The 15,628-nt window shown below is 35.8% G+C and overlaps 1 protein-coding gene across 3 annotated transcripts in view; it reads left to right on the top strand.

Annotated features, from left to right (window-relative positions):
* Window positions 1–6,719: 6,719 nt before the first annotated feature.
* Window positions 6,720–15,628, top strand: part of zanl (zonadhesin, like) — a 139,708-nt gene continuing 130,799 nt past the window's right edge. For all 3 annotated transcript variants that reach the window (XM_060874457.1, XM_060874458.1, XM_060874456.1), the window contains exons 1-19: window positions 6,720–6,846; window positions 7,807–7,832; window positions 8,469–8,615; window positions 9,915–10,180; window positions 10,583–10,667; window positions 10,764–10,916; window positions 11,737–11,907; window positions 12,021–12,118; window positions 12,427–12,505; window positions 12,618–12,806; window positions 12,888–13,081; window positions 13,172–13,313; window positions 13,471–13,715; window positions 13,827–13,975; window positions 14,273–14,401; window positions 14,521–14,659; window positions 14,757–14,898; window positions 15,079–15,275; window positions 15,367–15,505. In XM_060874457.1, coding sequence (XP_060730440.1) covers window positions 6,773–6,846; window positions 7,807–7,832; window positions 8,469–8,615; window positions 9,915–10,180; window positions 10,583–10,667; window positions 10,764–10,916; window positions 11,737–11,907; window positions 12,021–12,118; window positions 12,427–12,505; window positions 12,618–12,806; window positions 12,888–13,081; window positions 13,172–13,313; window positions 13,471–13,715; window positions 13,827–13,975; window positions 14,273–14,401; window positions 14,521–14,659; window positions 14,757–14,898; window positions 15,079–15,275; window positions 15,367–15,505 — 2,764 coding nt within the window. In that variant the 5' untranslated portion in view covers window positions 6,720–6,772. The remainder of the gene's footprint in view (window positions 6,847–7,806; window positions 7,833–8,468; window positions 8,616–9,914; window positions 10,181–10,582; window positions 10,668–10,763; window positions 10,917–11,736; window positions 11,908–12,020; window positions 12,119–12,426; window positions 12,506–12,617; window positions 12,807–12,887; window positions 13,082–13,171; window positions 13,314–13,470; window positions 13,716–13,826; window positions 13,976–14,272; window positions 14,402–14,520; window positions 14,660–14,756; window positions 14,899–15,078; window positions 15,276–15,366; window positions 15,506–15,628) is intronic.

The following is a 15,628-nucleotide window of genomic DNA, read 5'->3' as shown; positions in this document are numbered from 1 at the left end:
CCCCTTCAATGTCTAACTTCATCCTGATCACCCTGTCTGACACGCTTTTCACCTCTAATACATTACTCACAAACTTATCCTTCAGGATCACTCCTACCACATTACTCTTCTTATCCACACCATAATAAAACAGCTTGCATGCCCCTCCAGTACTATGTACTTTGCTCCCCTTCCACCTTGTCTCCTGCACACACAGGAGGTATATCTACACTTTATATAATATTCATTAATATGAATTATAATAATACCTAAAAAGCATAAAAATGCCTAAAAAGCATGTTTTTAGTAAAACATTGGTCAATACGTACTGTTTTCTGCAATCCGTGAAACACTGAAATCTTGGAAACTAAGTACCCAGTATAGAGGACGATGTTGATTGGCTTGTATCGTCATGTGTGCGCTTATTTATCAGGCTGCCAAAACAACCTAATTTCATTCTCTACATTTTCACTTAAATGGTAAATAAAATTTCAAGCTCTTTTTGTGTCGTTTATATCAGGTGCTTTTCTTCCTTAATTCTAACAACAAAAACATTCATAAAAAAGAAAATCTTAGTGGACATCTAAGGCAAAGACAGGAAATGAAAATTAAATGCAGAACATTGCCTTTCTTTCCTGTGTGCACTTTTAAGACTTTGAATATGATAATAAAAATATGATATAGGGACAATTTTGGTACATGTCGTGGCCTTATGCTATGAGCAAACACTATTTCCACATTTCCTGCATCTCTACCGCGTTGTGTGCTTTTCTTCCTTAATGCTGACAATAAACTTGTTCATTATGTATATTATCCCCATGTTACTATACTTTTGACATTCATCAAAAAAAACTTTTTACAGTATTTACAGAAGTTGTTAAATAAAGCAAAAAGGAAGTCTAAATTCATTTATATAACTCCATAATTGTGTAAATATGATCAAACACACAGCTTGAAGTTTGCTAATAGGGGCTTTACATGTACACACATGTTATGTAGGTTTGTAGACACTGACATTGCAGAAACCAACATCAAAAAAAAATTAAAGCTGCAAGCAGCATTTCCCGGGGTTCAAGCGTTTAAGGCCATTAGGGAGTTTAAGGCCTTAAAGGATTTACAAAACTTTAAAGCCTTTCAAGACTTTAGGGCCTTTCAAGACTTTAGGGCCTTTCAGGCTTTTAAAGACATGTGGAAACAGATTTGATGTTTCCTAGACTTTACGCATTTAGATCAATTATGAAAAAGACCATTTATAGCTAATGCAATCCATTGGAAATATATGGTTTATATATCTTTTCAACAATTATAGTGCACATCACATTATTCACTTATATTATACAGGTCACTTGTATTACACTGCTCATTTACATTACACAGCTAACTTGCATCACACAGCTCACTTTCATTACACAGGTTACTTATATAACACTGCTCAGTTTCATCACAGTGCACAATTTCATCGTATAGCTCACTGGCATCACACAGCTTACTTGCATCACACAGCTCACTTGCCTCATACAGCACACTTGCATTACACTGCTCACTTGCGTCACACTGCTCACTTGCATCACACTACTCACTTATGTCACATTGCTCAATTAACACTAATTACTCACTCCATTATTTGTAACCTATATGCAGTTACATCAGTAATGGAAAAGCCCATTTACAGCCAACGCAGTCCATTGAAAATACATGGTGTGCAGCTTTTTGCCAATTACAGCGATCAAGATAAAACTTGGCAGGATTGTTAAAAGTCATATGTCACATGTGCTCAATGAGGGTCGTATAAATTAGACTTTTTGTTTATGAGTTATAGGCTTTGAATTATTTATTGCCACGCCCATTTCATAAATGATCCTTTAATGGCAAGCCAAAGGATAAAGTTCCACTTTTTTTCGATAATTATTGACAATAAGACTCCAGAGAGTATTACTGCACTGGATTGGTCTCGATCAGGCGAAAAACCTAGGACTAGTTCGCAAAAGTAGGTTTTTCACCTGATCAAGAATAATTAATGAACAATTTGATTGACAGCATTGGTCCAAGAGGCAAAGTTGTTCAGTATGTGGAGACCTATCAAATGATATCAATATTGTGTGTATTTATTAAGCACTACGTGATTACAGTGGCGTAAAACTCTTTAGCGCCAACTAGTGGCCGATTTCTTTCAAATTTCTTACAGACCTCTAGGACCACGTGTCGAACATGCTCACCGAGTTTCATTCCGATAGGCCTCCATTAACCTTGTCTAATTGGTGCTCAAACTTCATTGGCCAATGGCGGCCATGTTTTTTGAGACACGCCAATGTCCTTACATACACTCAATGCACCTTGGACAAAGACACTGCACACCACGTTTGAAGTCAATCGGACCAACGCTCGCATAGTTAGAGCTGTTTTTAGTGATTTTTCTGTCATAGCGCCACCAAGTGGCCAATCGCCTTTGACCTCAGGTTGACCTCTTTCATATGTGTCCCAAGTTTGGTGTTGATAGCTCATTTAGTTCTTGAGTTATTACCATTTTAGTAAAACTGGCTCCTCCAAGTCCGAACGTTTTGGGGCCCCTTAAGGACCCTGAATCAAAATTTCAATTTCAATTTCAATTTCTTTTTTTCGATAATTATTGACATTGAGACTACAGAGAATATTAATGCACTGGATTGGTCTCGATCAGGCGAAAAACCTAGGACTAGTTCGCAAAAGTAGGTTTCAGACAAAATGCGCTATAGCGAAAAAAATGTTAATGGTGGAAATGAAATTGGAGATATACGTTTTTTAAGTCATGAGCCAAGGAGTCCAATGATATAAAGCACTTGAGATTTGGAAATACGGTTTAGGAGTTATGGGCACAAACGCGTTGAGGGGCGCTGAAGCGCCCCTATTGGCCGATTTCGCTGAGTCCTTGGGCCTGAGTAACTGTGACCAGTACTACCATCTGACCAAGTTTGAGCTCTCTAGGCCTTACGGTTTGTAGGGCGGAATAATAATAATAATAATAATAATAATAATAATAATAATAATAATAATAATAAAAATCCTACCGAATACAATAGGTTTCCAGCGCTTCGCGCTTGAACCCCTAAAAAAAAGCATAGTGAAATAACCAGAAACAGAAACAGCAGTAAATATAATGCAGAAGTGTTTGTGTAAGCAGCTCACTGAGACAGCAAGAACTGAAGTGATGCATCTATCAAGCTCATTCTGCTTTATTCATCAAGATAACTACTGTATGTAAATAAAACATATTAATATTGTATGTACTATATACACTATATGCTACGGTGGCCGAGAAGTGCAAAGCACATTAACAAATCTGAAAACAAAACAACAAATGCAAAAACAAAACAACAAATCCGAAAACACATTAAAAAATCCAAAAACACAACGACAAGTCAGACAAACCGGAAAAGGTTTGTGAACGGAAACTTACCGATCATTGGACAAGACACCTGTCATTCACCTGTATAACTTGAATGACAGGTGTCTTGTCCAATGATCGGTAAGTTTCCGTTCACATACCTTTTCCGGGTTGTCTGAATCGTTGCACGAAACACATTAACAAATCCGAAAACACAACAATTCAGACAACCAACAGAAAAGGTTGGTATAGTTTGTGATTAGAACACTTACCGATCGTTGGACAAGACACCTGTCACTCAAGGTATACATGAAGTTCAACAGTCTGCCACAGGGAAAAGTTGGAATGTGTGTAAAAGTTTACAAAATGTATTGTCCTTACTGTGGATTACTGTGGATTACTTCTGTTATTTTCTTATATTTAAGCAGAGAACTTTACACATTACACATAAGATTCCATACCTGTATATCTTGAATGACAGGTGTCTTGTCCAATGATTGGTAAGATTCATTCACAAACGATACCTAGCTTTTCCGAGTTGTCTGATTTGTCGTTGTGTTTTCAGATTTGTTAATTAGTTTTCGGATTTGTTAATGTGTTCACGGATTTTTTTTGTTTTCGCATTTTTTTAATGTGTTTTGCACTTCTCGGCCACTGTACTATGCAGGTATATACAGTACCTGTATACAGGGACAGATAATCGGAAATAATTTAATTTCTAGCTAACCTTAGTCAAAAGTGACATTAGCAGTGAGGTAAACATTTATGCTTATGTGTTAGCGAGCTGTTAGCTAGTTACAACTGTTACAGCAGTGAATATTTGTTAGTTTGCTGGTTATTTGCTAAACACAAGTTTACTTATTAATTAGTTTGGTGACTGAGCGAGCGTGATGTGAGTGTGATGTGAGAAGTTTTCAATGCTCCACAGTGCCATTAATGGCACTGTATAAGTAACAAAATACACAGTGTTTCTTTCAGTGATGAATAAGCGATGATAGAAAAAGAAGGAGCCCATCTAGAGATAACTCTCAGAATCGTGGTCTATTTGCAAATACTAAAAACCTATGAACAACCTATGAAATGAATTGAATCGTTGCATACTTTTTTATTACTGCTTGTCCATGTTTTTATATTTCTAAATGATAGCTTACTGTAATAGATCATTCAAGTAGATAGTAACTCCTGTCTGCTGTTTTATATCACCATATTTTATACCAAAACCTCCCCATTGGCCATCTCTATCTCTAAAATTAAATAATTTGACAAAAAAAAATTGAAAACAGTTTTAAAGATTGCTAAATACTATATAGTTACATTGTTTATTTGACAGTGTCTTCATAAAAACAAATAAGTCAAGCACTCCAGTAATAAAAACGTTGAATTGAGCAGCTTACAGATTGGACAGCTAAATCCTTGCTACGATTTACAAGCAAACACTAACACCGCACAGGAAGTGCAGCCTTCGTAACTTCTAAAATGTCACAAAGGTTTAACAGAGATGCTATAAAAAAAAAAAACTCATCACTCATGGTGTAGCTAATCATTTTAATAACAATAATATAGAAAGTCATTAAACATCATCCATAGAACACCACAGACAAGCGTCAAAATTTGTTAGCCAGTCCCACCCAGACACACAGTTTCAGATAAACCCTGCTTACAAGATTACAAGTATTTTTGAAGATTGCTTAAACCTGGATTCTGACAGACCTCTTGAAGTGTAAGGATCTTGTAGACCATGACAGATTCAGAGATTTAAAACATAAGGAATATGTCTTTTTGCTGTCTAAATTTTTTAACAGGCACAAATTATGATGTTTATTGCAACTTATTGGCTTGTTTGTTTGTTTGTTTGTTATTTTATTTAATTTTACACTTAGCTAAAAGTGTAGACTAAAATGAACATACTGTACTGTGGTCCAGTGCCTTATATTAAGGCTTTTTCCCTTATTTGACACACACAGAATCTGGAAAGATGTGGATAGAACAGATCAGTTGTACTGTTGGCCATATTTAAGATGCATGGACATAATTACTGTATACTCAAGTGTTAATTTGGAAGAAATACATCCATTATATAGAACTATACCTAGGAATACAGGCAATGAAAATAAATCTGATTACAGTAACATTTATTTCCAAGGTGCAGATCTGTATGTTTAATTAGCAGAAAGAAGTTTTGCACAGATTAATTGGCACTAAAAGATTGAGAGATGCCCTTTGTACCAGTTATTTACCTGACTCATGTTAGGATATACGCCTACAGTTTTCTGGGGGGGACGGGGGGGGGGGGGGGATTGTATTTTCTCAAGTCCTGGTGAAGTTAATTACAAATAATGAGTCACAATTTTGTAATGGAAGAAATTGCAGGAAGAGTAGGGGAACAAAGGCAAGAACAACATTTCATCATGTCCATATTTTGAAATTTGTAAGGTTTTATTTACAATACTGACTGAACATTTGTGTAATACAAAATTAACTATGTGTAGTAAAAGACCTCAGGACAGGTTAGAGTGTGAAACTTTTTCCCCACTGACTTCACGAACGTGAGATATCAGCTTGGTCTCAAGAAAGTACTGTTTTTTTACAGCTCTCATAAAACATGTTATCACAGGGTGGAACACCTCTGACAGCAGTGATTCTTCTGCATATGACACAATTGAAAATCAGGGCTGGGTTTCCTTGATGGTTAAAATGTTTCGAGTTAAAGCTATCAAATTGATAAGAAATGCGTTCCTTTGTCTCCAAGTTGTACAGTAGAGTCCATAAGTCTAAATCCCCACTGGAAAATGTTTTTTCCGTTTAAACCTGGAAATAAAGATTAATTAGTTTATAACTAAGAAAGAAAATGTTCAGCATTAAACTATTAATTTAAACAAATTTGTAACATCTTGTCTAGTCATGAGTGATAAACGCTGTTAAAAATAATATTTGTAATTGACTATTTCTATTAAACACACTTAACTGGGACACATTTATTGGGCACATTTAAGTGAGATTTGAGCATCAACTGTGTTGTGTTCAACTTATCGGGATTGGCAGCCGTGGCAGCCCAGTTCTGGATTAGAGAGTCACTTTAGTGAATTTACTAACTCAATTTCTCAAAGAATTCAAATCATCTTGAACTGCATGTAGCTCATACTTTGTAATTCTGTTGTGTTGTTAAACACACCCTACTGTGGTACCAAACCAATACAGCTTCCAACAGGACAGTGTTGGCACACCCTGACACTAACACAAACAGTTACTGATTTACTCAATTTGTTGTGCAACAAGCTATGTAAGAATATGAAAGAACATGAGATGATATTAACAGACTGCCCCCCCCACACACACACACACACCACCTCCCATTCTGAAACACAGGCTGGTCTTTATAAAGCCTGATTTCTTCATTACATCTGTCTCTAGTGCTAACTGTGTCAGTTAGCAATGGGACCTCTAAATCTAATATTAATTTTAACCTGGATAAGTGGCATCTATACTTTTGGAAATACTGATAATAGGTGAGTTTAAATTAAATAAACATTTTGAAAAAAACATTTAGAAAAAAGGGGAGGGTTGCTTGTCGTTCATTTTGAAAATTCATTATTTTGTTGTTTGATATTAATAATTTTTAGAATAATTAATCTCCTATTCTATTAAATCTGGCATACTACAATTACATGTGATGCATTCCAAACAGAATATATAAACATCTTTAAAGAATTACAGAAAATAATCAGTATTAGTATTATTAACATAATTAGTATAAGTAGTCTAACTTGTTAGAGGCTTAATATTTAAGTCACCTGTAAAAGGTCTGAAATAATGATTTCATCTGCATCTCACTGTTCAGTCATCTTCACTTTATTGATGTAATGTTAGTGGGATTTTATTCTCTCTTAAAATGTATTAACCCATATTTTATTAATATACATTAACATATTTGTAATAATTACTCAGTTACTACTGTTATATCATTAATGTATATGTATAGAGTATGCAAATACTCTATTTGTAAGTGTATAGAGTATGCAAATTTTATTTTCAATGTAATTATTGAAGAATGTTTTGATTTATAATGAATGTATTCTAATGAAAATTTATTACATTTGATATTTAACCTTAAAAGTAGTTTTCAGCATTCAAATATAATATATAGCAAGGACGAAATAGCAGAACACACGCACACATATACACACACGCATGTGTACACACACACACACACACACACACACACACACACATATATATATATATATATATATGTATATATATATATATATATATATATATATATATATATATATATATATAGTATATTGTTGGATATAGATATATGTATAGGTGAGTATGTGTCTTCTGCAATTATATATTGAGAGGGTTTTACGGTTTAGTAAATAAGGATATATATATATATGATTTATTAGTAATTTTGCCATTTTTGTTTCATTATGATAATCTGATATTTTATCTTTTTCTAGGAATGATTATATTGAACATGATGCTGGTAGGTTTGCTCCACTAATTATGTTAATATGGCAAAAAAAAAAAAAAAAAGGCAGTTAACATGGCAAATGGTGCACACGTTCCACTATTCTCTTAATTTGTTTGTGTTACGGTCTAACTTGCTTATGTGCTCTCATGACAACCCATCCTTTGAGTGAGATTAGTTTTATTCTTTCTAAAGTATGGTTCCAAAGTTCTTATGTATCTATGAAACCTGTTTATCACATAACAACCTGCATGCACAGAAGTTAGAATAGCACAGTTCACATAAATAGAGAGCATAAAAGGGTGGAGTATAGTCTATAGTATAGTAAAGTCTTTACAATATAACTGTAATTAGTGTTCTCTAAAACACATTAACACATTATTATGGCATTGATCCAGGGTTATTCCAGGCTTATATCTCCAGGCTTATAACTCCTATACATTAGGTCATCCTAAATCATCCTAAATACAACATTGTATATAGTCATTTGTCCATGTTGGAAAGCTGAGTTTTACTTTTGGTATCACTTTCTCTTTCTCTTTGATATATAAATCTGATTTAATCCACATATCACTGTTTTATTTAGAATAAAAGATGTGATTGGTCACACAGCATTGTGATCTAAATTCTCTCTTTTCTTGTAAATTACAGTTGTGATAACAGCTTGTGACTTCAACGACAACAGTTTGCCCTTCTGTAATTTTCAACAAGACAGTGAAGATGAGAGTGAATGGATTCGCCATAAGGGTCCCACACCCACAACTGGCACTGGACCTAGTGGGGACTATCCCGATGGCAGTAAGTCCATTATATTTAGATATAAGTATTTATATCAAGATATATATAAATTAAATCTTAAAATTATAATGTGTCTGTTTGTGTGTGTGTGTGTGTGTGTGTGTGTGTGTGTGTGTGTGTGTGTGTGTGTGTGTGTGTGTGTTTCAACATTGCAATGTCATTTATTCAAAAGATAGATGTGTCTAATAAAGTGTCCTGAGTTTAAAAACATCAGCAACATTGTATTTATATGCTTGCTACTGTTGTTCCTTAAAACTGTCTATCCATAAAGCGCACCTATATGTATCTACAGTGAGTGTATTTTCAATAAATATTAAGTCTAAACACTGGTAAAATGGCTGTTTTATAAAGTTTTTTAGAGATTACTTCAATTCTCATGTTCAAAAGTAATTATTTTACAGCTGTCGCCAATGAAATTATTGAGAGTAACGCAAAATACAGATAAACTGTTTCTGTAGGATTTTCTTTACATGTTCTAGGATTCACCCAACTGCTGAAGTCATGGTCCTCAAAGAGCTTACAAAGGATGCATGTTTGTTGATCAAGTACATTACACTTAAGCGTGCATTATGGTCTGATGAGACCAATTCTAAAAGTTAATAATTCCATAATTACAAAAGGTGCAATAAAGCACATCAAAAAACACCATAGCCCTGGTGTAGCATGGTTGTGACAGCAGAACTCTGGATTTGTTAAGGTGGAAGAAATAAGGAGTTGATTTTAGCGCAAAACTGTCAGGTGTCTGGTAGTAAGCCAAAGATAAAAAGGAATTTCAACTTTCAGCATAAAACTGACCCTAAACAGACCTGAATCCAACTAAAAATCTGTGGGTTGACCTGAAGCAGGCTGTGCTCAGGAGATGCCTTTATGATTTGATAATTCTAGAATGTTTTTTGCAAGAAATATGTGTAAAAATATTGCTAAGTTAAGTCATCACCATGCTGATAGACTTTTCTCCAAAAGGACTCTTAAATAGATTTTGTAATAAAATCTAAAGGTGCATAAACAAATTCTAAGAATAAATGTACATATGCGACTAGATTATTGATTATTAAGATTTCTTTATTTTTCCTTTCCTCCCCCCAAACAATGTGATTTTCACTTAATGTTTATATACTGTAATTTCACACTGAGGGCGAAAAATTTCTGATATGAATTGTCTTAGTTTCGTTTTTTTACATCACAAAAACCTGCCATTTTAACAGGGTTGTGTCATCATTGTACAAAGCTGGTATCTAAAGTAATTACTAAAATATGTATATAGAATTAATTTACTTTAACTTCTGTTTCTATCACCAGATGGTTATTACATATACCATGAAGCCGATAATGTCAGTAATGGACAGAAAGCACGCTTGCTCAGTCCTGTGTTGAGCCCCACACAAGCTCAGATTTGTGTTCAGTTTCGGTACTACATGTATGGTGCAGATAACAGCAATACTTTGACACTGCTGGAAAAGCGTCCTGGTGCAGAAGAACTGCTATGGCAGAAAACTGGGATACAGAGTCCATCATGGCTTGGAGCAGCTGTTACTGTGTCCAGACCAGCAGGGCAGCCTATTGAAGTGAGTACATAATAATCCTAGGTGCTTGGAAACCAGCATGCCAGTAGCCTGGATACTGGTAACCTTTGATACTAAAAAGTGCAGAAAGTTTGGGTTAAATCATTTTCTGGTAGTAAAACTCTCTTAACCATATAATAGGACTTTGCTAGTTTGCAAAATGTAGCTTTAGATTTAAAATTATAGATTAAAATTATAGAATAAGATTTCCAGTTTTTAATTTGCTAATCTTGAGGGTTTTTTATATGCTTATACTAGTTCTGAATTGTCTTAGAATGTTAGGACTTTTATAGTGAATAACAATTTTGGTAGTGATGTAATAAATACTTGTATGAAAGATAAAATTAATGAACATATTTTGAATATCTGCAATTGCTTATAAGATAAGGTTATCTTATTTTTCAGATTGTATTTGAAGCAAAGCGTGGGTTCTCTTCATCATGTGATACAGCCTTGGATAACATTAACATCACAGAGGGAGCTTGTCCTGGTACATTCATCAATTTATTACATTGAAATAAAAACTAAAAAATTTAAATGACCAAATCTGTGAGATATGTGTGGATATGTTCACATGTTTACACAGGGTGTATATCTCAGTGTGACTTTGATGCAACCGATGACCTCTGTGGATGGACAACCGAGGTCTCAGATCCAGACCTGGTTGGTTGGATTTTTTGGAATGGACAAACTGATACACCTGGTACAGGTCCCGATGATGATTTCTCCAAACCAGGCTGTAAGGAAAAAAATTATAAAACTTTCATTACATTCATTGACTTTTGGTTCTGTTTTCTGTGTTCTGTTGTAATCATTTATTGTTCAAATGTGGCAAATTAACATGGGTCTGTTTTTTACTGCACTTTTGAAAAAGTACCTGTACTATAATATTATAGTGACTTATTTAGCTATGTTTTTATATTAGTTCAATTAAAGTTGTGTAAATGGTTATATGCAAGCAGCACTATAATATTCAATCAAATAGAAATATTAAGTTGAGCACCTGATATGTGGTTTTACATGCTTCTTATTGTTTACTAAAATATTTTTGTTGTACTTTCTAATGTTACTAAAGTTTTATAATCATATCTCAAATATCAAAACCTAATTACACTATTAATTTGTAGCTTTAGTAGTGTAAAGCAAGTGCACTGCATTACAAATCATTAGCAATTCTGTATCTGTCATACATTAAATGCAATCTAATATAAAACCAAAAACAAATTGTTGACTGTAAGATCGATTTGGATAACCTACCCGACTCTAAGAATATGTTGAAAGAATGTTCTTCAATCTATACATGGCCATTATATTCGCCTTCTGTTGTACATGCTGAAAAATCATGTAGACGTGTGGCTGATTGAAATGGTAGACTGAGCTCAGTTAGTCTTATACACCAAACAAAAATATTTTGTTTTTAAAACAAAAAAAAAACAAATCTTTATTGAGAAAAATATTTTTGCCAACAAATTGTCTAAAAGCGCATTGGATTTGACAGTATGTTCAGTATATTACTCTCTTCAGAATTAAACCACCCACCTTAAAATGTTTTATTATAGTGGGATCATATCTCTTGATGGATTCCTTTGATAGTATCCCAGGAGCCTCAGCTCAACTGTGGAGTCCATCCATACCAGTACCATCTTCGAACTGCCTGCAGCTGAACTTCCATTATTATATGTATGGCACTGCTGCAGACATGGAACTTAATGTCCATGTTGTCATCAGTGGTAAGCACATACTCTAGAAAAACATATTACACTTAAAAGGATCATCTCAGTAGTTATTAAACACTACATGAGCATGTTTATATATAAACAAATGTTGCTGTGAAAATCCTTAGGAGGAGCTCTAGGGTATCCTGTTTTTAGCATCAAGGGAAACCAAGGACAAGGTTGGAAACCAGCAGTGGTCAAATTCATCACTACAAGAGATATACAGGTATGTATTGTACTTTTATTGTACTAAAATAACAAATTAACCCTGTATCATAATATCTTTCTGCTGTTTATTTAACCAATAAAAAAAGTCTTTCATACTGATCACATTTGTTGGCTTTGGGGTAGGGTGGCTAGAAATAGAAATGCATTAAAACTAGTAATAAAACTATTGCTAGTTGTAATGCAACTAGGCTATTGGATGTTTTTTAATTTTTCCTGTTTATAAAAATCTTTTTATCATTATCATAAATCATTATATAATAAAATTGATTGTATTCATTCAAAAGTAAAAAGCTATCTATGTTTCAGTTTGTAATTGTTGGTGTGTATGGAAGTACAGTGGAGACAGATATTGCAATAGACAGTCTGTGCATCACAACCTGTGATGGTAAGAACTCTACCTTAAGCATCTTAATATGAAGATGCATCTTGGTACTCTGTGATTAACATGTGACTTTTAAGGACCTTGAAATTTAAAGTGCATTGCTGGTTTGTTTTAGCTCTAACATCGACAACAACAAAGCCAACGACACCTGTTTCGTCTCCAAAACCTCCAACCCCACAGCCATCCACACCAAAACCAACAACCACAAAACCCACTACACCTCAGCCGTCGACCCCACAGACATCCACGCCTAAACCTACAACTACAAAACCAACTTCTCCTTCACCACCAACACCACCACCAGGTAATAAGGATTGGATTTTTATCTCTACAGTATACCCATCAGTACAATCCTGTTCTGACCACTTCTCCTGTCCATTAATAGTGAAGTGTCCTCCCGATGCTGAGTACATAGAGTGTGGTCCACCTTGCATTCCTAGCTGTCAAGAACCCTCTACCAACTGCACTGGCTCCTGTATCAGTGGCTGCTTCTGCAAACCTGGTTTTGTGTTTCGGGGAAAACGCTGTGTTCGCATTGAGACTTGTGGATGTCTGGATGAAGACAATAATTACTACGAGGTATATAACATACACAGTAGTTAATGTCAAATCTACATTTAGCAGAGAAGCAGCACTGTTCATTGTGTAAGTGGGACTTTTTTTTTGCAGCCGGGAGAGATTGTCTTTGGGAATGGCTGCTCCCAACTGTGTCGCTGTGCAGGCAATTATACATTGAACTGTGTGGACAACAGTTGTGACCCCACAGAAGAATGTCGGGAAGTGGGAGGAATCCATGGCTGCTACCCTAAAGGTGCTGTGTAAAACTTGCCATGATGTGACTGACATATAAGCTTTGTTGGATGTAATAATGATGAAAGATCAGCAAAAGCTACTTCATGAAGTTTAGTTCTTTTTTCAGTCGTTTGTAATTTGGATTTTTAACCCTTGCTTATCTTTTCTATATACAGACACCTCGACTTGTATCGCCTCAGGTGACCCACACTACACCACCTTTGATAAGAAATACTATGACTTCATGGGCAACTGCACTTACTTAATGTCGGAGCCATGTAACAGCACAGACGTACCTTACTTCGCTGTCTATGTCGATAATGAGAATCGCTACAACATTCCCACGATCAGTTATGTGAGTGCTGTCCATGTCCATGTCCTGGGAGTGAAGGTGTCCATCCTGAAACGAGGAGATGTGCAGGTGAGGAAGCAGAGAAAGGATCACTGTAGAAAATAAAGGAAGTCAAATTCTGCATTTTGCAGTAATGTTCTAAGAAAGTCATTTATGACAGTCTTCTCTAACCGTTCTCAGGTGAACGGAACCAAAGTAAACATACCACTGAGCCCTGTTGCTGGAGTGGACATTTTCAAACAGGGGACACTCTACACAGTGTCCATGAACTTTGGTGTGACAGTTCGCTACGATGGAAACCACTACGTGGACATCAAAGTTATCAAAGAGTGAGTGTTGTGTTACACTGATATTGATTAATGTCCTCTTAATACAGTCTACAGCTGGCATGCCCACATGTTTCCCTGACGGAAATCCACTCGCGACCAAAACTAGCTTTTTCTTTCTGCAAATATTTTAAATTAATTAATTCAACAACTTTTTCTCTGCAAAAGAAATATCGCATTTGAAGAGTGTCATTTTTTTTTTTTTTTTTACTGACAATGGGAATATAGATCAGACCTGAATTTAAATTGAAGGGTACGTTATTGCTGTAATTCTAATATATTGTGCTTTTGTTTGTGCAGCTATAAGGACAAGCTTTGTGGCCTGTGTGGAGACTACAATGGCAAAATTAATGATGACTTCCGCACCCCCACTGGTGAACTGGTCAACAGTCCAACTGAGTTTGGCAACAGCTGGAACACAGACCCAGAGTGAGCCATTGGTTTTGTATTGTGTATATGTCTATATACAGAGGGATTGGATATTCTTTACTACCTCCATTGTCTGTATAATGAAAGATCAGTAAAACTTATTTTCTTTTACATTTCAGCTGCAACAAAACCCCAGTTGACCCAAACCCAAGCTGCACAGACACAGAAAAGGACCTTTATGAGAGTCCCGCTTATTGCGGAATCATATTGGACAGCAAAGGCCCGTTTGCCGTTTGTCATCCAAAAGTCAATCCTAACGTAGGTTACTTAGACCAGACCATTTACAGCTGAGCAGAAGACTGTTTTATTCACATAAGTTTAAGTCATATCGTTTTAATTGTGTGTTTTTGTGTAGAGCTTCTTCCAAAACTGTGTGTTTGACCTGTGCGCGTTGGGTGGCCCTCACTCCGCATTGTGTGAAGCGATTGAAGCTTATGTAAACGAGTGTCAGGACCGTGGTGTCAACATCGGACCATGGAGGAACAGTACCTTCTGCCGTGAGTGTTAAAGAAGTCTGAAATTCACTCTCGGTGCACTTTGGTCACTTTTGTTTACTGGTTTTTGAACTACTTTTTTATATTGTTATTTAATTAGAAGTGTACGCATGTAGCATATCCTGTAACATGATTTTTAAAACCAGTTGGAATACCGGAATAACATTTTGTGTTTTTCTTTAGCTCTTATATGCCCACCCAACAGCCACTACAAACCCTGCGTGTCTCCATGCCAGCCCTCCTGTAACCCTCCTCCACCCAGCCAGTGTACTGGACCCTGTTCTGAGGGGTGTGAGTGTGACTCTGGATATGTACTCAGTGGTGACAAGTGTGTGAAGGAAGGCACATGCGGCTGCATGTATAGTGGACAATATTACCAGGTGAGCGAGTCAGTATTTCATTGCCAAGCCAGCTAATGAGTTCACTGTATGAGTTCTCTGAACTATTGTGCCTTCTGTCCCTGTATGTTAGCCAGGAGACACGTTCTACACTAAGGACTGTGAGCTGCTGTGCAAATGTGATTCTCCATTCGTCACCTGCCGTGCCGCTGAATGCCCTCCCATGCAGCAGTGTGGTGTGCAGGGAGGGGAAATAGGATGCTACCCAGTTGGTTAGTACTTTTTTACAGCATTTATTTAAAATCATTTTTTTGTCTGTATCCTAGGACATTGATGATCTTTTGTGTAAATGACTTTCCTTTAAGAGCATGTGTGAAGCCATCTATGTTCTATTC

This window comes from Tachysurus vachellii, chromosome 7 (genome assembly GCF_030014155.1).
Source record: "Tachysurus vachellii isolate PV-2020 chromosome 7, HZAU_Pvac_v1, whole genome shotgun sequence".
Classification (NCBI taxonomy): domain Eukaryota; kingdom Metazoa; phylum Chordata; class Actinopteri; order Siluriformes; family Bagridae; genus Tachysurus; species Tachysurus vachellii.
Note: the sequence above shows the minus strand (reverse complement) of the source record. Positions and strands in the feature narration are given on the sequence as shown.